This window comes from Anomaloglossus baeobatrachus, chromosome 8 (genome assembly GCF_048569485.1).
Source record: "Anomaloglossus baeobatrachus isolate aAnoBae1 chromosome 8, aAnoBae1.hap1, whole genome shotgun sequence".
Classification (NCBI taxonomy): domain Eukaryota; kingdom Metazoa; phylum Chordata; class Amphibia; order Anura; family Aromobatidae; genus Anomaloglossus; species Anomaloglossus baeobatrachus.
The window spans coordinates 89,409,989-89,437,036 of NC_134360.1; the positions used below are offsets into that span (position 1 = coordinate 89,409,989).

The window sequence follows — 27,048 nt, forward strand, 5'->3', positions numbered from 1 at the left end:
CAGCTTCATCTTTTTGGTCGTCACTCTCCCGCTGTGACGCACAGATCGCTGTGTGTGACAGCGAGAGAGCGACGAAATGAAGCGAGCAGGGAGCAGGAGCCGGCATCTGGCAGCTGCGGTAAGCTGTAACCAAGGTAAACATCGGGTAACCAAGGTGGTTACCCGATATTTACCTTCGTTACCAGCCTCCGCCGCTCTCACGCTGCCAGTGCCAGCTCCTGCTCTCTGCACATGTAGCTGCAGTACACATCGTGTAATTAACCTGATGTGTACTGTAGCTGGGAGAGCAAGGAGCCAGTGCTAAGCAGTGTGCGCGGCTCCCTGCTCTCTGCACATGTTGCAGCACAGTGACGTGTGTCGTTATGATCGCTGCTTCGGCTGCTGTGTTTGACAGCTAAGCAGCGATCATAACAGCGACTTACAAGGTCGCTGCTACGTCACAGAAAATGGTGACGTAACAGCGACGTCGTTGTCGCTATCGTTTAGTGTGACCCCAGCTTTATTTGCAATGTTGACCCTAATTTTTCGAGACATCTGGGTGAAATGCAGACTCATAGCAAGACATCCTTTCCGTAATCAGTGCTTAGAGTTTATCACAAATTCTGTGTTTTTGTTTGTCCATCCACTTTTTTGTGGATTAACCAGAGATCCCAGATCTCAATCCTATTGGGAAAGTTTCCTGACCATTGACCCAAAATGTCAATGTTTTATTCTTCAAGCTACTTTATCATTTTAGCCTTGTGACAAGGTCTCCATCAATCATGCTGAAAAAAAATGTCCATCACCAGATTGCTTCAGGGTCACTGGGAGAAGTTGATTAGATACTATTCTTTATTCCTAGCAGTGTACTTAGGCAAAATTGTGAGTGAGCCCACTCCATGGATGAAGAGTAATCCCACACATGAATGGTCTCAGGATGCTTTTACTTTTGGCATGGCACAGGACTCGTGCTAGCTCTCAGCTTTGCTTCTCTGGACAATCATTCTTCCAGATATCCCAGTCTGAAGGGGGCTTCACCATAAAAAAATACTAAACCGCTGTCCGAGCTCTTCTTCTAGATTATCAGTTTGTCCTTGATGCTTTTGTTGGAGACAAGTGCCTTCTTTGCTGTCCTTATTGACACCAGTCTAGCCCCAAAAGCTAACCGTGCATGCAGATGCCTTGACACCTGCCTGCTGTAATTCCTTAGCAAGCTCAGCATTGGTGTTAAGCCTATCCTGTAGCCAAACCCTCTTTAGGAGATGGCTCTGGTATTTGCTGGACTTTTTGTGCATCCTAAAGCCACCTACACAATTGACCCTCTTTCCATGAAGCTCTTTATATTCTAATAAATTGTTGATTTAGGGGCAATCTTGTAAGCAGCAATGTCCTTCCCTGTAAAGCCTTTTTGATTAATTGGCCTTTGAAGAAAGATAAATTATGAATTTTGAAGAAAGATAAATTATGCCTCCCTATGGAACATGAAGCAAATGAAGGTACAGTCTGCAGAATTCCATAGGGGTAATATTACACTGGTCGTACAGAGCTGTAATATAGCAGTGTTCTTCTAACTGGTCCCATTTCTAGAGCCTCTCCTGTGTTTCAGCATTTATTTTTTCTGTACTTGGCAAATATATATTTATTGTGTATTTTCTCCCTTTGAACCTTGTAATTTGATATAAAGTATTCCGGATAATGATGTGACTTTCTAAACCTTCCCTTTCTATTACCATTCAGGTTGTATGTTTCACTTTTTACACAAAGATAATTTGACATTAAAGCCATGCATTTGTGTATTATATCAACTTTATTTTTGGGCATAAATACTGTACATTTCTCAAATGTCATCCTAAACAGTAGTGTTTCTGACATAACAGAGCTAACCCATGATATAGGCTCTCACAAGATCCTGTTATATCCCATTGACAGAATAGATCACAGATTACTTATGTTCATGGCAGCATTTTGATAACTGCTAGATATACAATTATCTTATATAGCCTGAAAAGCAATTCCAAAGCGTTGCTGTCAATTGTGTATACGATGTTGTTAATTTTACCATTAACCAATGATGTAACATTGTGGACATTTCCTTTTTTTATGCTTGTACATATCTATGAATTGTATAATAAAACAGCAATACTGTGCTATGGTAAATATATTCATGAACCTACAGGTTATTTGCAATGTGTGAGAAAAAACTTGTTTCTATTTTAAATAGAATAAAATACACATTTTGCCAAGAAAACTATTGTGATTTTTTTTTTTTTTTTTGTCTTTTTGTTGTTAAGTTTGAAAAAAACCTTACTTTGCCTACCTGAAGTTAACTCATCCGATGCCAAATACTTTATCTCTGAAATGGAGATGTAAAAAGAAGCCATAATTTATTCTGCTCCGCAGCCACTATTATGCAGTGTGTCTACTTCAACATGAACACTTTGGTGGAAAATTTTCTGGCAAGTAGCTTAGTTGCCTATCGGTGTGAGCCCACGTCCTGAGACCCCGATCAATCACTAAATAGACTCCCATACAGAGTGCAGCTCAGCAAACAGGAGCGAACAGCTCCCGTCTGAACACTTACATGGAGTGGTGGGGTACAGTTCCCATAATATAGGCTTTTTAGCCTTTTGCTTTCTATTGAATCCATATTCTGTACTATTGGCGCATTCAGACAGGTGCTATCTACTCTTGTTTGCTGAGACGTGCACTGTTTAGGGGTCTATTGAGTGATTGTTTGGGGTCTGAGGGCCTGGACCCTCACCGATTTCCAGATAATTTAAAGTGACTCCCAAATATGAAAAAAACATTCAGAGTTTCGTTACTCTTTAATGTCCTGACTAGACCTGGTCGAACTCCAAGAAAACCGGCAGGACCCTGCTTAATTTTTAAAAAGATCCGGTCTGGAATCTGTTACCCATATAAGTCTATGGGAATCAGAATCCGGAGATTAAAAATGTTGGTAGGATGGGGGGGTAAGAGCGCACGCAGTGTACTTACCGAACCTACGTCATGGCGGCATACTCCTACTGGGTCACGCTTTCCCTTCTGAAGCCGACAACCCTCATTGAATATTAACTGCATTCCCCACCCACTGGCGCGTGTAATTGGTTCCAGTTAGACGCGCCCCCACCCTGAGTGGCAGCGTGTCTGCTAACTGCAACCAATCACAGGCACCAGGACGGGCGGGGAAAGCAGTGCAACTGTGCGGGTGAGTATCGTGGTATAAAAACAAATGAATAAAATCGGCGCAGGGTCACCGTATTCTCATACCAGCACAGATAAAGCCCACTGCTGCAGCTTCCAGCTGTCGAGCTTTACCGTGGCTCTGTATCAAAATAAGGCTGGAGTCGCACACTTGCGCGAGTCTTGCATCGCATCACTCGGCAGCTGCACACTCTCCTGACAGGAGCATGCATCTGCATGTATTTCTATGCAGCTGCACGCTCGTGTCTGGAGAATGTGCGGCAGCCAGGCGATTCAATGTGAGACTCATGCGAGCGCACCGTAAGGCCAGAGTCACACACTTGCGCGAGTCTCGCATCACATAACCCGGGCAGCCACACACTCTCCTGACGGGAGCGTGCATCTGCATTTATTTTTATTGATGCGATTCGAGACTCGTGCAAGACCCTTGCAAGTGTGACTTGACACCGGCCTAAGAGGAACCGTATGCTGGTTTGGTTTGTGTTTTTTTTTTTTTTTTTGTTTTTTTTTTTTTAATTTAATTTTAATGACGTGTGGTCCCCCCCCCCCCCAATTTTCATATTCAGCCAGGATAGAGCTGACAGCTGGGGCTGTATTCTCAGGCTGGAGAGGCAAAAACAGTTTTGGGTTTTTTTGTTTGCCGCATTCCTTTTTTCCTGCGGCTTTTTACCGCGGTTTTCTGCCAGGAGGTGCACATTTGGTGCTGAAATGGTCTGCACCAGATTTCAGCACCAAATTTGCATCTCCTGGCAGAAATAAAGTGGGTTTTTTTTTTTTTTTTTTTTTTTGCATTGTTGGGCCAAGGGATGCAAATTTGGTGATGACCTTTTTACACCATACACCATTTGCACCACCTTGCATGTAATCTACACCTCCTGGCAAAAAACGCAGGTTATTTGTGTTTTTATTTTGCTGCGATTTTTGCTGAGGTTTTTTGCCAGAAGGTGTAGATTTTGTGCAGGAATATGGTGTAAAAATTTCAACACCAAATTTGCATCCCTTGGCCCAAAAATACTACTTTTTTTTGTATTTTTTTTTTTTTTCTGCCAGAAGGTGAAAGTTGTGTGTTGAAATCTGGTGCAGTCGTCTTCAGTTCCAAATGTGCACCTCCTGGCAGAATACTGCAACAAAAACCTGTGGCAAAAACGCGGATTTCTGCAAGGAGATGTAGATTGGGTGCAGGAATATGGTGTAACAAGGTTTTCTTCATAGTTCCTTATGGGAGACCCAGACCATGGGTGTATAGCTTCTGCCTCCGGAGGACACACAAAGTACTACACTCAAACGTGTAGCTCCTCCCTCCGAGCATATACACCCCCTGGATGACAAATCTAACCAGTTTCAATGCTTTGTGTTCAGGAGGTCACACACACACACATGCATTCTCTGATTTTTGATTTTTAATTTTTTTTATTTCAAAGATTTGGAAGAAAAGCGGGTCCAGTCTGGACTCCCGGCATGTCCCTTCTCACCCCACTGTGTCGGCGGTGCTGTTAAGGTTGATTTTACAAGGCTGGAGCCTTCACATGCCGCGCTCCTTCACCATCCCCTGAGGCTCTGGCTTGAAGTGGGAGCCATCTAGGCTCTCTCTGCTTTGCAGGAGACCGGTCTCCATCCGCAGCCCTTTCTGGATCCTGCCGGACGGAGCGCTCACCTCCCAGGGACCTGGCACCTGCGTCTCACAAGCTAAGTACTGAGACGTTATTACCACAGAAAGTGGTCTTTCCAGGGGTCCCTTGTACTTTATATATTGGGGAGAGTGTGTTATATGACTGTTAACATTTCCGGCCGGTTCTCCAGTTTTCACTGGAGAACCGCGCCGATGGTGCCTGCACGCTGGCCGCATGTTTAAATCTAGGCCCCGGCTTCGCCTGAGGCCTAGTTTCGATTTCACTGCCCCTGCATGTTAGTCATGCAGAGGGACAGTGCGGCTCCGCCCAGCGGCTGTTCAGCACAGGGAACGGACACTCCTCACTGAGGAAAGATTCCCTCCCCTGTATACCTAATTTGCCCGCTCTCAGAGTAGGCCCCGCCCCCTCTCCTCGCTCCGGTCGCCATTTTATCAGCGTTCTCAATGTCTGCATAGGCACAGAGATACCACATTGTGACAAATGGGGGCCTGGGCTGTGGGACTGGAGGGCACAGAGATGTATGTTAAACGGTCTGGCAAGCCACAACCTCCGGTTGTGCAGCTGCTTATATACTCTGTTTATATACTCTGCTGGGGGTCATTCTGGACAGAGCCCCCACTTCTGCAGCATGTCTCACATCAGAGCAAGGCTGCAAGGCTGTTCTTAATATGCACTGCATGTAGACTCGTACTGCCTGTACCGAGCACATAAACACAGTGGTCCCTCAGCCTGGAGGCTCATCAGTGGTCCCTCCAGCTGCTCCGGCTCCGGTGGCTGAACCCCCGGTTTGGGTAGAATCCGCTCTTTCCAGGGGACAGCTGTCCCGGACTCTGCTGAGCATGCATCAGCCCCCTTCTCAGGGCGCTTCTGCTGCTACGGCTCGCTCAGCAAAGCTCACAGAGGACTCTTCATCTGGTCTTAGACCCCGTCCTCCTAAAATGGAGACGCAGGGTCCCCTGTCCTTCCCCGTCCCGCAGCTCTGATTCACGAGCTGACTCGCAGGACAAGGAGGATGTCTTTACTAGGGGCTCGGACGTTACTTCATTTACCATTGATCTGTCCGAAGGTGACGCAGATGCTAATGATTTGATTGCGTACATTATATTTGTACTGGACCTCAATCCGCCTGTATCAGGGGAGCATCCCCCTCTGGCAGAAAGGCATCAGTATACCTTAAGAGAACAAGGAGTGTGTTCCTTAACCACTCCAGTTTTCAGCCCACTGTGACCAAGCCCAGAGCCTGTCCTGACAGACGCTCCCAAAGCGTGGGTCTGATGACTGTTTCTCCCTTCCACCAGAGGTGGTCAAGGAGTGGGCTCATTCACCAAGGGTGGACCCTCCGGTGTCTAGACTTTCAGCCCGGATAGTTGTATCAGTGGCTGACGGCACCTCTCTAAGGTTCCCACTGTCCGCCAGGTTGACCTTCTGGCCAAATCTATATATGAGGCAGCAGGGGCCTCGTTCTCCCCATCTTTTGCAGCAGTGCGGGCTCTCAAAGCCATCTCTGCTTCTCTGGAGGAGATGCATTCCCTCACCAGAGACTTTATGCCCGAAATGGCTGCCTTAACTTCCAGGCTTCAGTCTTTTCATCCTATGCCATGTCTGCCATGCTGGAGACTGCCACCGCACTGCGGTGGCCTCGGCTACTTCCCTCGCTATCCGCAGGCTCCTGTGGCTTCGAGAGTGGAAGGCAGATGCTTCTTAAGAAGTTCCTTGCTGGGCTCCCTTTTGCTGGGACCAGTTTATTCGGTGAACAACTGGATGAAATTATTAAGGAAGCTTTTGGCAGGAAGAGTACTTCCATGCCACAAACCCAGGAAACCTGTCCAGGGCAGGAAACAGTCGAGGTTTCGTTTCTTTCGTTCCTCTAACTGGTCATCCTCTAAGCCCTCGGCCTCGTCCACTAACTCAGCCAAGGTCCGTAAATCAACTGGCGCATGAGGCCGCGTCCTCAGAAGTCCGCAGGAGCTGCTGCCACCAAGGCAGCCTCCTCTTGATTATCTGGCCGCACCAGCAACGTCCTTGGTCGGTGGCAGGCTCTCCCACTTGGGCGACGTGTGGTTCAACACGTCTTCGATCAGTGGGTGTGGGTTACCATCTCCCACGGCTGCAGAATAGAATTCTATCCAGCCCGCCAAACAGAGGGTCGTGGCATTCTTGCAGGCCTGTGGAGTAATTGTACCAGTTCCCGACTGGGAACGGTCCTGAGATTTCTACTCAAATCTCTTCCTAGTCCCCGAAGAGGACGGTGCCTACCGACCTGGATCTCAAGCTTCTCAACAAGCATGTTCAGGTGCGGCATTTTTGCATGGAATCTCTGCGATCAGTCAATGACCCAAGGAGATTTCTTAGCATCCATTGACATCAGAGATGTCTATCTGCATGTGCCAATCGCAGTTTCACACCAGCGTTGGCTACGTTTTGTAATCGGAGAGGAGCATTTCCAATTCGTGGCTCTCCCCTTCGGGTTAGTCACGGCCCTTTGTGTATTCGCCAAGCTCATGGCAGCAGTGGTTGCGGTTCTGCACCTCCAGGGGTTGGCAGTGATTCCTTACCTGGACGACCTTCTAGTCAAGGCTTCATCCAGTGCAGACTGTCAGCGGAGTGTCTCGCTCACTCTCGCCACGCTTGCAAGTCCACTCTGACCCCGACCCAGGAACTTACGTACCTAGGGATGCAATTCAAGACTCTGCTGGCACTTGCGAAGCTGCCCTTAATCAAACAGCAGTCCCTTCATATGGCGGTTCGCTCTCTGCTGAGGCTCCGCCGGCATTCCATCAGGCACCTCATGCAGGTGCTGGGTCAGATGGTGGCGTCAATGGAAGCAGTTCCCTTTGCCAGTTCCATCTGCGTCCCCTGCAGCTGGACATTCTCCGCTGTTGGGACAAGCGGACCTCTTCCTTGCACAGGCTGGTGGCTCTGTCACCACAGACCAGGAGCTCTCTTTAGTGGTGGCTTCGGCCCCTCTCCCTGTCCCAGGGACGCTCTTTTCTGGCCCCGTCATGGGTGATTCTCACCACGGATGCCAGTCTTTCCGGCTGGGGAGCAGTGCTTCTCCACCACCGAGCACAGGGCAATTGGACTCCGTCCGAATCAGCCCTCTCGATCAATGTGCTGGAAATCAGAGTCCAGTCAGACAACGCGACAGCAGTTGCCTACATCAATCACCAGGGCGGGACGCGCAGCGCCTAGCCCTGTTGGAAATTCAACGCATCAGTGGACGGAAGACTCCAAGTCCACCATATCCGCACCCAGGCGTAGAAAACTGGGAGGCAGATTATCTCAGCCGTCAAACCGTGGACAGCGGCGAGTGGGCCCTGCATCCGGCAGTGTTCCGGTCAATCTGCCGCAGGTGGGGCACGCCGGAAGTGGATCTAATGGCATCCCGGCACAACAACAAGGTCCTGGTTTACGTGGCTCGCTCCCACGATCCTCAGGCCTTGGCGGCGGACGTGCTGGTTCAGGATTGGTCCCAGTTCCGTCTGGCCTACATGTTTCCCCCTCTAGCTCTCTTGCCCAGAGTCCTGCGCAAGATCTGAATGGAGGGCCGTCGGGTCGTACTCATCGCCCCAGACTGGCCCAGGCGAGCTTGGTTCCCAGACCTGCTCCGTCTGTCCGTAGAGGTGCCGTGGCATCTTCCGGACCGCACAGACCTTCTCTCACAGGGTTTGTTTTCCGCCAGAATTCTGCGGCTCTCAGATTGACGGCGTGGCTCTTGAGCCTTGGATCCTTACGGCTTCAGGCATTCCTTCCGAGGTCATCTCCACTATGACTCAGGCTCGGAAGTCTTCCTCGGCCAGGATTTACCACAGGACTTGGAGAATTTTCCTGTCCTGGTGTTGCTCTTCCGGCCATGCTCCTTGGCCGTTCTTTCCTTGCCGACCATTCTGTCCTTTCTACAGTCCGGTCTGCAGCTAGGACTGTCCCTCAATTCCCTCAAGGGACAGGTCTCGGCTCTGTCCGTGTTGTTCCAGCGGCGTATCGCCCGACTGGCCCAGGTGCGCACCTTCATGCAGGGCGCGTCTCACATCATTCCGCCTTACCGGCGGCCTCTGGATCCCTGGGACCTTAATCTGGTCCTCACGGCCTTACAGAAACCCCCCTTTGAGCCTCTTAGGAAGGTTTCGTTGTTTCGTCTTTCACAGAAGGTGGTCTTTCTGGTGGCCATAACTTCTCTCAGGAGAGTCTCTGATTTGACTGTGCTCTCTTCGGAGTCACCCTTTTTGTTTTTTTTCACCAAGTCAAGGTGGTTCTCCGTTTGACTCCGGGCTTTCTCGCTGAGGTGGTGTCTCCTTTCCACCTTAACCAGGACATTTCATTGCCTTCCCTTTGTCCGGCCCCTGTGCATCGCTTTGAGAAAGCGTTGCATACTTTGGATTTGGTGCGGGCGCTCCGGATCTATGTGTCACGCACCGCCGCTCTCAGGCGGTGCACCTCTCTTTTTGTGCTAACCACGGGTCAGCGCAAGGGTCTCTCGGCTTCTAAACCGACCTTAGCTCGTTGAATTATGTCGGCCATATCCGATGCCTACCAATGTTCTCAGGTGCCCCCACCGCCTGTGATTAAGGCGCATTCGACCAGAGCTGTCGGTGCCTCCTGGGCTTTCAGGCACCAGGCTACGGCTCAGCAGATTTGTCAGGCTGCCACTTGGTCTAGTCTGCACACCTTTTCGAAGCACTAGCTAGTGCATGCTCATGCTTCGGCAGATGCGAGCTTGGGCAGACGCATCCTTCAGGCGGCTGTCGCCCATTTGTGAAGTTAGGTTTTACCTACTTCTCAGTTCTGTTTATTTCCCACCCATGGACTGCTTTGAGACGTCCCATGGTCTGGGTCTCCCATAAGGAACGATGAAGAAAAAGAGAATTTTGTTACTTACCGTAAATTCTTTTTCTTATAGTTCCGACATGGGAGACCCAGCACCCTCCCTGTTGCCTGTTGGCAGTTTCTTGTTCCGTGTGTTTTCACCGGCTGTTGTTGTAGACAGAGGTTCCGGTTATTCCGGGTTTTACTCTATCTCTACTTATGAGTGGATGTCCTCCTTCAGCTTTGGCACTAAACTGGTTAGATTTGTCATCCAGGGGGTGTATATGCTCGGAGGGAGGAGCTACACGTTTGAGTGTAGTACTTTGTGTGTCCTCCGGAGGCAGAAGCTATACACCCATGGTCTGGGTCTCCCATGTCGGAACTATAAGAAAAAGAATTTACGGTAAGTAACAAAATTCTCTTTTTTGATGTGTTTGTTCTTCATCCACACATTGATTGTCCTAGCTGTGTGGCATGGCACATTGTCCTGCTGGAAAAAAAAGTCCCCAAAGTTGGGCAACATTGCCTGAGCTGAAGGAAGCAACTTTTTCCAGGATAACCTTGTATACAGCTTGATTCAGCCCAATCTCCAGACCTGGGCCTCATTGAAAACCTCTGGAATGTAATCAAGAGGAAGATGGATAGTCAGAAGCCATCAAACAAAGAAGAACTGCTTAATTTTTTGTGCCATGAGTGGCATAAGGTCACCCAAAAGTAGTGTGAAAGACTGGTGGAATGCATGCCAAGACACGTGAAAGCTGTGATTAAAAATCATGGTTATTCCACAAAATATTAATTTCTGAACTCTACAACATGGTTGAAATGTAAGGGCAGCTTCAGATAAGCAGATTAAGTCACATAAAGTAGGGCTTCTGCATTGTATTTTCTAAAACAAAAACCAGTATAGTGGCTGATAATAATTAGGACTAGGGATGCGTGAACCCGAACGATTCGTAACGGACATCAGGTATCCAGGGCTCAAACTTCAACACAGATTTTTTTTTATTTTAAAGTCTGTGTCCAAGTTCAGGTACTGTTCGCATGCTAATAAAGGTTGTTGAAAGATTTCAGCGCAGCCAATCAACAAGCTTTATTGCATGCAGAAGATGCCTGTGAACGCTGGTGTGAACTATAAAGAAAAAAAAAATCAAGTGGCTCCCACCTATTTTGGAAACCAGTGCAGGTAAAGCGGACAACTGCGGGCTGCAACCCTCAGCTGTCAGCCTTACCTTGACTAGTTATCAAAAATAGAGGGGATCCCACGTCATTTTTTAAAACACAATTTATATAATTTAAAAAACACACAAAAAAAATAAATTATTTCACTAAAGACTCCCCCACACTCCCTCATTCACCAATTAATTCATTCAAAAGAAATCCTGGAAGTTCTGACTTAAGCTGGGTTTACACACTGCAACATCGCAAACGACATCGCTGTAACGTCACCGGTTTTGTGACGTTACAGCGACCTCCCCAGCGACATTGCAGTGTGTGAAACCTATCAGCGACCTGGCCCCTGCTGTGAAGTTGTGATCGCTACAAATAGTTCAGGACCATTCCTAGGTCCTTTGTTTCCCGCTGTGCAGCATGCATCGCTAGCAAGTTTCAGTGTGTAAAGGGGACTTTACAGCGACTCCGCGGCTCTGTCTGTGTAGCGTCCTGATTAGCGGTCACCGATGAAGGATTCACCGGTGACTGCTAATCCCCCGAGTGACTGAAGTGTCCCCCCCTCTCTCATACTCACCGATCCCCGGCGCTGCACGGCGTTCACTCTGCTCCAGCGGCTTTTCCTTTTTTGAAAAAGCCGGCCGCTCATTAAACAATCTCGTATTCCCTGCTTTTCCCCGCCCACTGGCAAATATGATTAGTTGCAGTGAGACACGCCCACACGCTGAGTGACAGCTGTGTCACTGCACCCAATTACCAATTTATTACCCACAACAAAGCCCTCCTTGTCCGGCGTACTCCACGGTCCTCCAGCGTCGCATCCAGCTCTGCTGCATGCAGGTGACAGGAGCAGCAGAAGACACAGCCGCTCCTGTCACCTGCACACAGCTAATGAAGAGAGCCGTGTGATCGGCTGAGCTGTCACTGAGGTTACCTGTATCCAGCGGTGGATGCAGCGGTGGCCGCGGGTAACCTCAGTGACAGCTCAGCTGATCGCGCTACTCACCGCCGCTCCGGTCAGCTCCACGCAGCAAATGAGGTGAGTAGCGCGATCAGCTGAGCTGTCACTGAGGTTACCCGCGGCCACCGCTGCATCCACCGCTGGATCCAGGTAACCTCAGTGACAGCTCAGCCGATCACACGGCTCTCTTCATTAGCTGCGTGCAGGTGACAGGAGCGGCTGTGTCTTTTGCTGCTCCTGTCACCTGCATGCAGCAGAGCTGGATGCGACGCTGGAGGACCGTGGATTACGCCGGACAAGGAGGGCTTTGTTGTGGGTAATAAATTGGTAATGAGGGAATGTGTTTGTGTTTTTAATTTCTAATAAAGGATTTTTTCGGGTGTGTGTGTGTTTATTTACTGTCACTTACAGATTAAACATGGAAGGAATCTCGGGGAGACGCCTGACATGATTAATCTAGGACTTATTGGCAGCTATTGGCTGCCAATAACTCCTTATTACCCCGATTTGCCAACGCACCAGGGCAAATCGGGAAGAGCCGGGTACAGTCCCAGAACTGTCGCATCTAATGTATGCGGCAATTCTGGGCGGCTGCTGACTGATATTGTTAGGCTGGGGGGCTCCCCATAACGTGGGGCTCCCCATCCTGAGAATACCAGCCTGCAGCCGTATGGCTTTATCTGGCTGGTATTAAAATAGGGGGAACCGCACGCCGGATTTTTTAATTATTTATTTATTTTACTGCACAGTATAGACACGCCCACCGGCTGCTGTGATTGGGTGTAGTGACACAGCTGTCACTCAGCGTGTGGGCGTGTCTCACTGCAACCAATCACATTTGCCGGTGGGCGGGGAAAGCAGGGAATACGAGATTGTTTAATGAGCGGCCGGCTTTTTCAAAAAAGGAAAAGCCGCCGGAGCAGTGTGAACGCCGTGCAGCGCCGGTGATCGGGGATCGGTGAGTATGAGAGAGGGGGGGAAATCACCAGCAAATGAGGTGAGTAACGTGATCAGCTGAACTGTCACTGAGGTTACCCGCGGCCACCGCTGCATCCACCGCTGGATCCAGGTAACCTCAGTGACAGCTCAGCCGATCACACGGCTCTCTTCATTAGCTGCGTGCAGGTGACAGGAGCGGCTGTGTCTTCTACTGCTCCTGTCACCTGCATGCAGCAGAGCTGGATGCGACGCTGGAGGACCGTGGATTACGCCGGACAAGGAGGGCTTTGTTGTGGGTAATAAATTGGTAATGAGGGAATTTGTTAGTGTTTTTTATTTCTAATAAAGGATTTTTCGGGTGTGTGTTTTTTAACTGTAATTTACAGATTAATCATGGAAGGTATCTCGGGGAGACGCCTGACATGATTAATCTTGGACTTATTGGCAGCTATGGGCTGCCAATAACTCCTTATTACCCCGATTTGCCAACGCACCAGGGCAAATCGGGAAGAGCCGGGTACAGTCCCAGATCTGTCGCATCTAATGTATGCGGCAATACTGGGCGTCTGCTGGCTGATATTGTTAGGTTGGGGGGCTCCCCATAACGTGGGGCTCCCCATCCTGAGAATACCAGCCTGCAGCCGTATGGCTTTATCTGGCTGGTACTAAAATAGGGGGGGACCGCACGCCGGATTTTTTAATTATTTATTTATTTACACGGCACACAGAGCAGCGCGGCATTAAATGAAGTCGGGTGAAGTTCACCTGCTTTTTTGACACGTCCCCAACGACCAGCTAGTCGCTCTGCAGGTCCGGATCGCTGTTAGGTCGTTGGCCAGGTCTGCCTGTTTGACAGCTCACCAGAGACTTTGTAGCGATCCCGGCTAGGTTGAGATCGCAGGTTGGATCGCTAGAAAGTCTGTGTGTAAACCCAGCGTTAATCCAGTGGTGTAATGTCCCATGACGTCCATTTAATCCAATTGAGCGTCATTCTGAGAATGTTCTGAGAACAAGGTTTCACAGGTCATCTGGGTCCTGGGTCAGCAGTAGGTATGGAATTTCTCTCGAGTGTTTTTCCATGTGCACCTGAGATCCATATGAAAAGTAGCCCATGTGTGTTAGGGTATTAGTGTGCCGCCCATTGCACACTCAGACAGCACAATGGCTTAAAATGCACTCATCTGAACTTAGCCTTCGTAATCTTTTATACTGCATGATTGTGATGAGCAAGTATTCCTAGAATCGCTTGTTTCACAATAATTACGCAGTCTAAACAAGCTGCTGATCACCCGACAAACAAAACAGTTGTTTGTTGGGCGAAATTATATTTTGGTTTGCTCAAAAGATCAATATTCTAAAAAGCAAATTGTCCTTGGTAAACAGTAGAGATGAGCAAACCCGTGGAAATTCAGTTCAGTAGGGGCAGCTATACTGACCTTCCACAGGTTCGGACTTCACTCGAACCCCAATGGAAGACACTGATTGGCAGTTCGGGTCTCTGACAACATACATCCAGCCATAAGCAATTCACGTTCAGGGGAGGGTGGGTAGGATTTTTCCATTTTAATAATTTTTGGTGCACACTACACCCAATCACGCTGTGGTTACTCCCAGTGAAAGCCGATTAAACCCTGCTAGCAGCTTGCGTTGGGCTGAGCGACAAGTGTACCCGAGCACAGCGATGCTTGTGCGAGTGGTCAGGATACATAAAGCACCCAAACTCCAAACATGAAATCTGCTTTTTTCTGTAAAGTTGGTGTTCGGCCCAAAAAACGAACACGGAACATTAGGTTTGTTCATATAGTAAACATGACCTGCACTGTTGAGAACAATGATAGCCTATACAGAATAATAAGAATAATCTATTTACTGATCAGTGCACACTGGAACCAAGATTGACCTTGTAAACAGGGAACTGAATTATTCACCGCCAACAGACAAACCTTTAGGTTTATTTTTAAGCTGCACATCGTAGTGTAAATTGACCTTTAGACAACATAAACCTAGATTAGATACTCATTAAATGCATTACAAAGTTTCATGCAGAATAAGGCGAGGGGCGCACTGCATCTGTGCAATTACACTACTGTAACACCGTTATGGGCGACCATTCACCAGAAACAAAAAACATTGTGGAATTTCACTTTTTTCACACTTTCTCCACATTGAATTTTTTTTCATTTTCCAGTAGGCTAAATGTTAAAATGAATGCCATTCAAAAGTACAACTTGCCCCTCAGTAAATAAGCGCTTACATGGTAATACTGACAGAAAAATAAAAATAAGTTATGACTCTCAGAAGAAGGGGAGGAAAAAACAAAAATGGAAAATCGCCCGGGGTGAAGGGGTTAAAAGCGCCACTTAATAGGAGAGAGAGATGCTGTATGCCCAGAAGTCTTCCTGATAGTGGATTATTAACTTTGTGTGATCGGCCATTCCTCCCTGCAGTCTTTTGCCCTGGCATCGAATCTCTTAAAGCTGGTTTATATATTGCTGTTCATTCCGATTATTAAAAAGGATTTTGCCACTTTAAAGATTAGGCAGGAAGTACAGCTGACAGACAGGCAGGATTTACATGCAGCAAATGAGAGCTGTGTCTTGTTGGCCTATGAATGAAACACCGTAAAGTGGAGAGGATTGGAGTAAAGCGAGCGTTACTACACATAGCACAAGGAAGTGAATCCTCCGCTGAAGGCAGCCCCTGACCCACAGAAATGCAGCTGCTCAACTTCTGCTCATATCTCCTTGGATTCTTTTCTAATGTTTTCTCTTTGGGTGTAATCCTGGCCATCTCTCTTCTGTTTCTGGATTTTATGAAGCGCAGGAAGAGGTGGGATCGTTACCCTCCAGGACCTCCTTCTATACCTTTTGTGGGGAACATATTCCAAGTTGACTTTTCCAACATTCATAACAACTTTAGAGAGGTAAATGGCAGTGCTTTGTTTTACATATTTTTCTATCCATATTTACTTCTGAATTTATTTTGATTTCAGGCATTTTTGGGCTAGATGTGTGCTGTACTTGTGGCCACTTTTTTGGCAGATACCCCACAAAGTGGCCACAATCTGTAAGGATGCCAAGACAGCTGTCCACCATAGAATGCCATTGCAAAAAATAAAAAAGAAACCGCACAGTGTTCACTGTTTACAATAATATGTTCAGTCTGAACACTTCACCTTGGCATGTATATATATTCTGCTTTTGTCACACAATTGAGACATATTTGTACTGATAACTGCATAATAGATACGCTCTACACATGCAACAGCTTCATATGCTTTTTTTCTGTTAAGATGGATACATACCGGAAACCAGATTATAGTCAATTGGTAACGTAATGGATCCGTGTTATACAGAAATCAATGACACAGGTGTAAACATGTGGCATCAATTTCCCAACCCCCAATTCCCCATATTGTCTTTGCACAGTAGTTAGGTATGGTCCATGCAACACACAGGATGTGGCCTGGCATTTCCATTTTTAAAATCAAGAGGTGGATGAGTGACAGGATTAGGTAGTAGTATAGCTTTCTTACCTTTTCTTATTTGAGAAATGTGTATACAGTGCCTACAAGTAGTATTCAACCCCCTGCAGATTTAGCAGGTTTGATAAGATGCAAATAAGTTAGAGCCTGCAAACTTCAAACAAGAGCAGGATTTATTAACAGATGCATAAATCTTACAAACCAACAAGTTATGTTGCTCAGTTAAATTTTAATAAATTTTCAACATAAAAGTGTGGGTCAATTATTATTCAACCCCTAGGTTTAATATTTTGTGGAATAACCCTTGTTTGCAATTACAGCTAATAATCGTCTTTTATAAGACCTGATCAGGCCGGCACAGGTCTCTGGAGTTATCTTGGCCCACTCCTCCATGCAGATCTTCTCCAAGTTATCTAGGTTCTTTGGGTGTCTCATGTGGACTTTAATCTTGAGCTCCTTCCACAAGTTTTCAATTGGGTTAAGGTCAGGAGACTGACTAGGCCACTGCAACACCTTGATTTTTTCCCTCTTGAACCAGGCCTTGGTTTTCTTGGCTGTGTGCTTTGGGTCGTTGTCTTGTTGGAAGATGAAATGACGACCCATCTTAAGATCCTTGATGGAGGAGCGGAGGTTCTTGGCCAAAATCTCCAGGTAGGCCGTGCTATCCATCTTCCCATGGATGCGGACCAGATGGCCAGGCCCCTTGGCTGAGAAACAGCCCCACAGCATGATGCTGCCATCACCATGCTTGACTGTAAGGATGGTATTCTTGGGGTCGTATGCAGTGCCATCCAGTCTCCAAACGTCACGTGTGTGGTTGGCACCAAAGATCTCGATCTTGGTCTCATCAGACCAGAGAACCTTGAACCAGTCTGTCTCAGAGTCCTCCAAGTGATCATGAGCAAACTGTAGATGAGCCTTGACATGACGCTTTGAAAGTAAAGGTACCTTACGGACTCGTCTGGAACGGAGACCATTGCGGTGGAGTACGTTACTTATGGTATTGACTGAAACCAATGTCCCCACTGCCATGAGATCTTCCCGGAGCTCCTTCCTTGTTGTCCTTGGGTTAGCCTTGACTCTTCGGACAAGCATGGCCTCGGCACGGGTGGAAACTTTCAAAGGCTGTCCAGGCCGTGGAAGGCTAACAGTAGTTCCATAAGCCTTCCACTTCCGGATGATGCTCCCAACAGTGGAGACAGGTAGGCCCAACTATTTGGAAAGGGTTTTGTAACCCTTGCCAGCCTTGTGACCCTCCACGATCTTGTCTCTGATGGCCTTGGAATGCTCCTTTGTCTTTCCCATGTTGACCAAGTATGAGTGCTGTTCACAAGTTTGGGGAGGGTCTTAATTAGTCAGAAAAGGCTGGAAAAAGAGATAATTAATCCAAACATGTGAAGCTCATTGTTCTTTGTGCCTGAAATACTTCTTAATACTTTAGGGGAACCAAACAGAATTCTTGTGGTTTGAGGGTTTGAATAATAAATGACCCTCTGAATAATCTTTTCACAATTTAAAAAAAAAAAAAAATGAAAAAAGAAATAACATTCTTTTTTGCTGCAGTGCATTTCACACTTCCAGGCTGATCTACAGTCCAAATGTCACAATGCCAAGTTAATTCCGAATGTGTAAACCTGCTAAATCTGCAGGGGGTTGAATACTATGTGTAGGCACTGTATGTCGCTCAGGGAAGGGGGTACTCGGTCCCGGGCGGTTGCAAATGGAAATGTCACTGTGGTGACCGTTGCCCGGTCCCGTACCCTGGGGCTTCTTTTGTAAAAGGGGAATTATTTAAAGTAGGGGTGAAAGTTAGTGTACATGACACCATCTACAGCAGGGGTGGGGAACCTATTTTCGGCCGGGGGCCATTTGGAAATTTCTACCAACCTTCGGGGGCCGCACAAAATTATCAACTTAAAAATTACCCTAATATATTTGGTCAAACAATTAACTCCCTGTGGCGGCTGGAGCTTGTACTCTTTGGTGCAGCTGTAATATTAGGCGATATTGATCTTTTTGCTTTTCACAACTGGTTTTCCAGGTTTGAGTTGGCTGGGACTGCTGTATATACATCACAGGGGAGGGTTGGGAGTAATATAGATCACTGGGGAGGCTGGGGGCATAGACATCACTGGGGGATACATACATCATTGATGGGGAGCACAAACATAGCTGGGGGGCATAAACATTGCTGGGGAGGGCTGGGAGGAATATACATCACTAGGGAAGCAGCAGGGCATAGACGTCACTGGGGGTACATACATCACTGGGCGGCACAGACTTCACTGGGGGTATATACACATCACTGGGATAAACAGACATAACTGGGGGGCACAAACATTGCTGGGGTTATATAAATAGCCGGGGGCAAACAGCCCTGGGGGATGCCGGAGGGACACAGACAGCCCTGGGAGCACAGAGAACGATGGGAGAGGCTGAAGGCACAGACAGAACTGGGAGTGGCTCGGGGCACAGAGATCAGTGGGTGGGGCACAGATCATTGGGGAGACTGGGGGGCACAGATCACTGGGGAGACTGGGGGGAGGCACAGAACATTGGGGGGCACAGATCACTGGGGAGACTAGGGTACACAGATCACTGAGGGGAAAGAGGGGCACAGAGCACTGGAGGTACACAGCGCTGGGGGCACAGGCAGACTCGGATGAGCTTGGAGGTAGTTAGAGAACTGGGGGAGGCTGGGATCACTGAGCGCTGGAGGTGGCTGCGGGCACAGAGAGCTCTGCCGCCGGGCACAGAGAGGAGCAGCCGCCTTCGCCGCTGGGCACAGGGAGCCGCCAGGCACAGGTAGCCGCCGGGCACAGAGGGGAGCAGCCACCGCCGGGCATATGTAGCCGCCAGGCACAGAGAGGAGCAGCCACCGCCGGGCACATGTAGCCGCCGGGCACAGGGAGCAGCCGCCGCAACCGCCGGGCACAGGGAGCCACCGCCGGGCACAGGGATCCGCCTCCACAACCACCGGGCACGGAGCCGCCGGGCACAGGGAGCCGCCGCCTCAACCGCTGGGCACAGGGAGCCACCGCCGGGCACAGGGAGCCGCCGCTGCAACCGCCGGGCACAGGGAGCCGCCGCCGCAACCGCCGGGCACAGGGAGCCGCCGCCGCAACCGCCGGGCACAGGGAGCCACCGCCGCAACCGCAGGGCACAGGCATCCGCCGCCGGGCAGGGAGCCGCCGCCGCTGGGCAAAGAGCGCTGCCCGGCACAGTAAGACCTGGGGGATGATTGGCAGTCAATCCTCTCCTTTTTTATTTTAGCGCTCCTCACGCCGACCCCATCTACAAAGTACGTCCTCACGTAGGCAGTGCCAGCGTGGGGACGTAGTCTTTCAGGTATAGGAAATGCAGCGTTCAGCATTGAACGCACTGTGTGTGGTTTTAAAGGGCCAGCAGGCAGTAAGATGCGGCTGCCGCCCCAGCACTGCAGTCCCCGGGAATCAGCCCGGAGGCCGCAGAAAAAGTCGTCGCGGGCCGCATACGGCCCGTGGGCCGGAGGTTCCCCACCCCTGATCTACAGGTTGCGGTTAAGGGTGTAGAACTGCCGCTAATGAATGTGAGTACTCCCAGGGCTGGTGGTGGTTGCAGCAATGATGTTGGGCCCTCCGCAGGTAGAGCCATGCCTGGGAGATGTGAGGGCAATAACGGAGACCACATAAGGTTGTAATGAACAGTCTTCACTTACTCCGACCCGTGGATGACTGGTTCAGGTCCCATGGAGTATCGGTGCCAATGTAGTGACCCAGGTTGCTCTGTCCCCGGAACTCTCTGCTGGTTGGGTCCCCATAGCATGGAGCGTTTGAGTCCCGACTGTCCCTTTTGGGGTATCAGTCTCCTTCTCCGTACGGCGGGCAGTGCGGACCCTGTGGGGAGGTAAGTGTCCGAACCCCGATCCTAGTTTACTGCTGATGCCCCCGGATTATTTGGTTCGGTGAAGTCCATGAAGGTGTCCTCACCATGCAGGTGATTATCAAGCCGTGTAGAACTGGCGCCTCATCTAGGCCCCTGTGCCCTGTGCGTGCTCCGGTCCCAGCGGTGCTTGTCCGTACCCGCCCTGGCGACCTCTCTCCTGTGCCCCCAGGTCACCGTCGCACGGACCCAGCTCAAGCGCGTTCGCACAACTCTCTCTGTGCCACTGTTCTCTCTACTCACCATCTCCTCCTACCAGGCTGGCTAATCCCTGGACTGGTTCCACTCTCTAGGCGACCATCCTCTTACTTGATTAACCCTGTATTCCCGGTGTGGAGTGAAGAACGAGTATTTTTGTTGTGCTTTGGTGGTATTGGCACTGGTACTCCAGGTCCCAGGGGGTAGGTCTTGCATCCCCAAGAGGATGCAGTCCTTTGTAGTGCCCTGAGTGGCTCAGGGGCGCTACATGCACAACATATATTGATGGTAGGAATGGTGCATGGTAAAGGCCACTAATATAATTTGCCATAAAATGGACACAACATTGAGAATAAGCTCTTGAGTAGTCCATGTGCAATCTATGATCCGTGATTGCACATGGAGATAAACTCACCTGTCCCCATTCCTGCTGTCCGTGGTGCTGAATCTCTGGCTCTGCTGTATCTGACCGCCGCTGTGTCACCTCTGCAGCTACTTCCGGGTTGGCTGTGCCATGCATAAATGAACATGCAGACAGTAATTAGCTGGGCAGGAAGCAGCAGCCAGCAGAGGCCGGAGAGAGTGTCGCTGGAGAAGGTGAGTATAAAAATCATTTTATTTTCAAACTATGTGTTTTTCTAGAGAAGCAAAATATCCAGTGGATCCAGGCGTTTTTTTTGCTTAAAATTACTATGTCATAATGTCTTATTCATCCATGAATAAGACATTATGACATAGTAATGTGTCAAAACGCGTTGGATGTAACTTGATATAAGACCTTTATCTGCTGGATGCCATTTCTGATGAACTTTTAATGTAAGCAATAAAAGAATTATTTTTAAGAAAAAAAACGCCTAGTTCCATTGGATATTTTGCTTCTCTTGAATTGTGGACATCCTGACCTGGGATTCTCCATTCAGGATCAAGTGGTAATTGTCCTGAATATACTGCAAGCAGTGAGAGCTGGTTCGTAGGTCTATCTGCATGTGTTTTTCTGGTACGTGTTTCACGAATCACACCATAGTATGGTTGTGGGACATCAGTGATGCCATAAAAAAAGAACATGTCTCCGTGCGGAGCACACGGACACGCGTGTACGCCGCACGGAGACATGGTCAGTTAAAAATCACTGATGTGTGCGCAGACCCATTAATTTTAATGGGTCTGCATATGTCCGTGATTCTGGTACGTATAAAAATTAGCACATACGTACCAGAATCACTGACGTGTGAAAGAGGCCTAACAAGCCAGTATAAAGCATACCGAGACGTCGCTGTTCAATGCTAAGAAAGCATGGCTACTCCTGTGTCACCACGTGGTGCCTCTACTCTATTATGGAAACTTATAGCCTTAATGCCCCTTAAACATTACACTTAAATCTGCCTAGCCACCAATATTGACAGGTTCGGCAGATAGTCTAATGTACATGGGGGCGCCCCTACAGATGATGTTGGGGAAGATAAGGATCCAGTGCTCAATTTCAGATTGCCAATCCTTTTGGTTACTAACAGTTAAAGGGAACCCGTCACCAGGATTTTTCCTTATAAGCTGCGGCCACAAATGGTGAGCCCTTATATACAGCATTCTAGAATTCTGTATATAAGTGCCCAGGCTGCTCTGTAGAATGTAAAAGTCTTCTTTATTGTACTCACATAGGTCGCAGTCCGGCCCGATGCGTGTCACTAGTGTCGGTCTTGCACCTCCTCCATCTCGTGCAGTCACTGACCTCCTTCCCAGCCCTGTTTGGATGACACATCCTACGTCATCCACACAGAGGCCTCCATTGTGCTTCGCCGCCTGCACACTTTGATCTGCCCAGCTGAGGACAGATGACAGTATTGTAATGCATATGCGCGGACGGTCCTTTCCTCCCACTTGTGTATTATAGTATTTTGGTCTTCCCTCAGCAGAGCAAACACAGGAGAGCTTGGCAGAGCGAAAGCTCCTCTATATGGAAGAATCAAGCAAGAGAACAGTCAGCCAAACAATGGTTCGCCGGACAGCTATCTAAAGTGTATGGGGTGGCGATGAAACCACTGAATTTCTGCAGACATAGAGAGAAAAGGGCCCCTATGTAAGAACAATATATGGGCCCTTTGCAGCCCAAGAGCGTATAATAATGCACAATTTCACATGGCTGGTGGTAGAAATGGGCCCCCGTGTATGGGCGCAGTGCTACCAGCCACCACTAGATGTCACCGATTCCTGGTTTCCCATTTGTAGGGGAAAGATTGGGCTTTGGTAACAGAGACATCGTTGACAGCGTTGAACTGCCCACAGTGGGGTGGAGTAGGGGGAATTTAGTGAAAGGTATTTGGCCTTGTTCGCACTAGGCGTTTTTGCTGCGTTTTTAGCGGCATTTTTTACCGCGTTTTTGTGCTGAAAACTCAGTGACATTGCTTCCCCAGCAATGTTTATGGGTTTTCATAAGTACTGTCCGCACACAGCGTTTTTTTGTAGCTGCGTTTTTGTGGTGACCACAAAAATGCAGCATGTGAATTATTTCTGCGTTTTTCACTGCGTTTTTCACCCATTGAGTTCAATGAGATGTTCAACAACGCAATGAAAAACGCATATAGCTGCGTTTCTATGACTAAAAACGCAGCTATAAACGCAAGGGGTGGGCAGTAAAGTGACGTGTACAGGAAGAGGATTCCTTCTGTTGGTAAACACAGAAGCATGAATCCTCCCGGTACCATCACCGCTGCGTCCACAACCCGCCCGCTGCCATGTCAGCTCCCGTGCGGCGCCATGTCTGGGCGGGAGGTGGAGGCAGCGGCGAAAACAAAAGTGAACAGTAGAAAAAAAAAAATATGTCATACTCACCTGTCTGCAGGGTCCCGGTGCCATGCCCGCTCCTGTCCCGGTACCGCCGCTCTGGCTGTGTGCAGTCTCCCCGGGGCACATACGAAGCTTGCAGGACCTGGCGGTGGATCACCTGATGCAGTCACCTGACGCATCAGCTGATCGTAATTCTCGCGGTGTCGCCGGCTTTTTCGCGCCCGGCCGGCTATCAGCTGATCCTGCCGTCAGGGGACTTCATCAACTGATTACCGGCGGCTCCTGCAGCGATCGGACAGGATCAGACTCTCATCTGATCGCTCCAGGAGCTGCCGGTAATCAGCACAGACGTATTTATTTATTTATTTATTTTGCACTGATGCATCAGCTGATTGTATAATCGGCTTTTATACAGTCAGCTGATGTGTGATGTGATTCACGTAGTTTAACCTGACACATCATCTGATCGCTTTGCCTTCCAGCAAACCGATCAGATGATATTGGATCCGGATTGGACGGCGCGGGACCCTTGACCCAGGATTACTGCGGAGGGGGGTTCTTTATTTCAATAAAGATGGAGTCACTAATTGTGTTGTGTTTTATTTCTAATAAAAATATTTTTCTGTGTGTTGTGTTTTTTTTTTTTATCATTACTAGAAATTCATGGTGGCCATGTCTAATGTTGGCGTGACACCATGAATTTCGGGCTTAGGGCCAGCTGATAATATACAGCTAGCCCTAACTCCATTATTACCCAGCGAGCCACCCAGCATCAGGGCAGCTGGAAGAATTGGATACAGCACCAGAAGATGGCGCTTCTATGAAAGCGCCATTTTCTGGGGTGGCTGTGCGGACTGCAATTCTCAGCGGGGGTGCCCAGAAAGCTTGGGCACTGTGCACTGCGGATTCCAATCCCCAGCTGCCTAGTTGTACCTGGCTGGACTCAAAAATTGCGCGAAGCCTATGTCATTTTTTTTTTTTAATTATTTCTTGAAATTCATGAAATTAAAAAAAAAGGGCTTCCCTATATTTTTGATTCCCAGCCGGGTACAAATAGGCAGCTGGGGATTTGGGGCAGCCTGTACCTGCCTGCTGTACCTGGCTAGCATACAAAAATATAGCGAAGCCCATGTCATTTTTTTTTCTTTTTGGGCAAAAAACTCCTGCATACAGTCCTGGATGGAGGATGCTGAGCCTTGTAGTTCTGCAGCTGCTGTCTGCTCTCCTGCATAAACTAGTTCTGCAGCTGTCTGCTCTCCTGCATAAACTAGTTCTGCAGCTGTCTGCTCTCCTGCATACAATGAACATTTTGAAGAAGGAAATGACATCAGACCTTTTTTTTTTTTTCATCAACAATCTTTAATGGCATTGTGCACTGATTAAAAACGCAGTGAGCAAAAACGCAGCAAAAAATGCACCAAATCGCGGTAAAAACGCATGCGTTTTTGTCGCGTTTTTTAGCTGCGGGTGCGTTTTTTGAGACAAAAACGCACATAAAAACGCAGCATGAAATAAACGCCTAGTGCGCACTGGTTTTAGGTGTAGTGTAGAGTAGTGGAAGCTAAGGCAGAGGTCACGTGCAGAAACAAGCAAAGGTGACCTGAATCAGATGGTAGACTAAGCTCCATAGAGGCGTATTGAAGGACAATAGGAGACTCCCCATTAAGCAGGCCATGTGAAAAGGTGCAGACAATGGAAGAGCAGTTAGTTTGTTATGAGGACCATTTTGAGAGAGAGAGAGAGGGAGAGAGAGAGAGAGAAAGAGAGAGAAAGCCCGCCTGGCTGAAAGCCACTGGCACAGGAGAATGGACTCTGAGTGACTCCGGAGAAATAGCAGAGCCGTGCTGGGTACTCTACAGCGATACACATTAACCCACGTGGTATACCCATTGGATAGAGATGAGCTAATTTTTCCCCCCTCCCTCCTTGGTAGCCGGTGTAATGAGAATTAGTAACATGTCAGCAGCCGTAGTGGAAGAGCCGGTCTGTGCTAAAATGTCAATGCCTTGTAAGAAATTAAGTATGAAACGTGTCGGTGTTTGGAGCTTGTTGCCAGTACAGAGCATGAAGTTTTTAGCTGTTGCCAACTCTTCTTTAATGATTTTAAAAGCAGTATCACACAATGTGCATCACATCATACGGAACCAGCCTGGGGCCGAGCAGTACCGATGTAAAGCTTCCATACACACTCAACCCTTGTCTGTAATGTGCTGGGATGTGGAAACTGACTCCCTCGCCCACGGTTAATGCTCCGAGCACGATTATGTGACGCTCTGGACATACCAACATACCCCCCCCACCCTAGACAGTTACAACAGTCAGACAAAAACCCTTGTTGCCTCCCTCCAGGGATGTCCACACCAGGTGGGGCGGAGCCAGGCGGTTGGCCCCACCAACCGAGGAGTTCACTGGCTTGGAGGCGGGAAAAGGAAGTCAGATCAGTTTTGGAGGTGAAAGTGAGAGGAGTAAAATGTCTTTGTGTGCCTGGGTAGGAGCCCAGGCACTGACAGCAAGGTTGGCAGACGGTGGTGGCCGTCTGCAGGAGTTGGTGGAACTCTGCGAAGCCGCAAGGACCGGGGTCGGGCAGAGTGAAGCTAAGCACACAGGCAGGGCCATCGGACCCCGACCAGGCTTGGAGCCGCCGTCAATAGTCAAATCCGAGTGTGACAGGAACCCCAGGGGTTCCCCAACAACCAAGTCCCGACAGAAGGCAACAGTCCACACTTTGATTATATACAGCCACCGCCACAGGCTAGAGATCCAAGGGCCAGCGCCTGCGGGCAAAACTGGCTCCTACGGCACCTATACGCCGGGGAGCGGACTATCAGTGGGCAACCACAGGAGTCAGAACATTTCTAACAGGTGCAGGGAAAGACAGCCACCATCAGCCGGGGAGAGCACAACAACAACAACACTGCAGCCGGCTGCGGAACCCGTCCATCCAGCCGTTTTGGTTTACCAGCGACTCTGCCAGTGATTGTCTGAGTGAGTACACCAGTGCCGTCCAGCACCGCGCCGCGCAGTCCCTGCACCCCAGCCATCCAGCCTCCCCGTTACATCACCGGGCCCCGGGATCACCGACCCCCTACCCACGGAGGGGACAACATCCTAGCTGCTCCCTACCTTCTCTCCCGGGATCCCCGTCACCAGCAGTGGTGGTGCCATCATCACCACGTCCCGTGGGTGGCGTCACAAACAATCTCCCTAACCAAACCACCCCTTTTCACTCACGGGCGAGGAGCGCTGCTCGAGTCCCTGGGTCCGGCCCACCACTCGAGCCACCGAGCAGCAGCAGCAGAAGCCCCGGACCCGAGCGTGGCGAGCGCGTTCCCTCTGCCCGTGACAATTACATCTGTGCTCGTGTATAGTTTTAAGGTTAAGCTCAGAAATAATGATGTGAAAAAATCGAATAAATATAATATATATGTAAGCAAGACAATGTGCTTTTATAGAACACTCGTGCACCCTAACAACCAGTGAAAGATTAACGACGAGGAGCGGCACGAGGCAAGCACAAAGAGCAACCGATGAGTCATTGTGTAGAATGTAATGGTATTTAATCTTGAGATGTGGTGTAAGAAATATTTTTAACCCTTCCTGGTTGGTCAACTAAATGTGATAAATCCAGCACACATGTGAGTACAGTGTAAAACTACACTTGTTATTGTATTATATGTTCCCCCGTGTTTGTGTGGGTTTACTCTGAGTCCTACAGTTTCCTTCCGCACTCCAAAGACATCCTGATAGGGAACGTAGATTGGGGAGAGTGGTAATGTCTGTAAAATACTGTGGAATATGTGGAGGTGTGCCGCCCCTGCAGCGGTCGAACCGCTCGGATCCAGGGGTGATTGCTTGTGGCTCGAGGGTCTCCGGACCCGGGGGCTAGGGACAACACTCAAATGAAGAAGGGGGTATTTACAGGGGAGATATAGTTCATGATGCCACCCATGGTGTACGGTAATTGGGAGTACCACCGCTGC

At 48.9% G+C, this 27,048-nt stretch overlaps 1 protein-coding gene across 3 annotated transcripts in view; it reads left to right on the plus strand.

The window, feature by feature from the left end:
- Positions 1-15,252: 15,252 nt before the first annotated feature.
- Positions 15,253-27,048, plus strand: part of LOC142249911 (cytochrome P450 2D15-like) — a 106,055-nt gene continuing 94,259 nt past the window's right edge. For 2 of the 3 annotated variants that reach the window (XM_075321887.1, XM_075321886.1), the window contains exon 1: positions 15,253-15,607. In XM_075321887.1, coding sequence (XP_075178002.1) covers positions 15,398-15,607 — 210 coding nt within the window. In that variant the 5' untranslated portion in view covers positions 15,253-15,397. Of the gene's footprint in view, positions 15,608-25,794; positions 26,054-27,048 lie in introns of those variants that run through there. The other variant, XM_075321888.1, reaches the window with a different exon arrangement.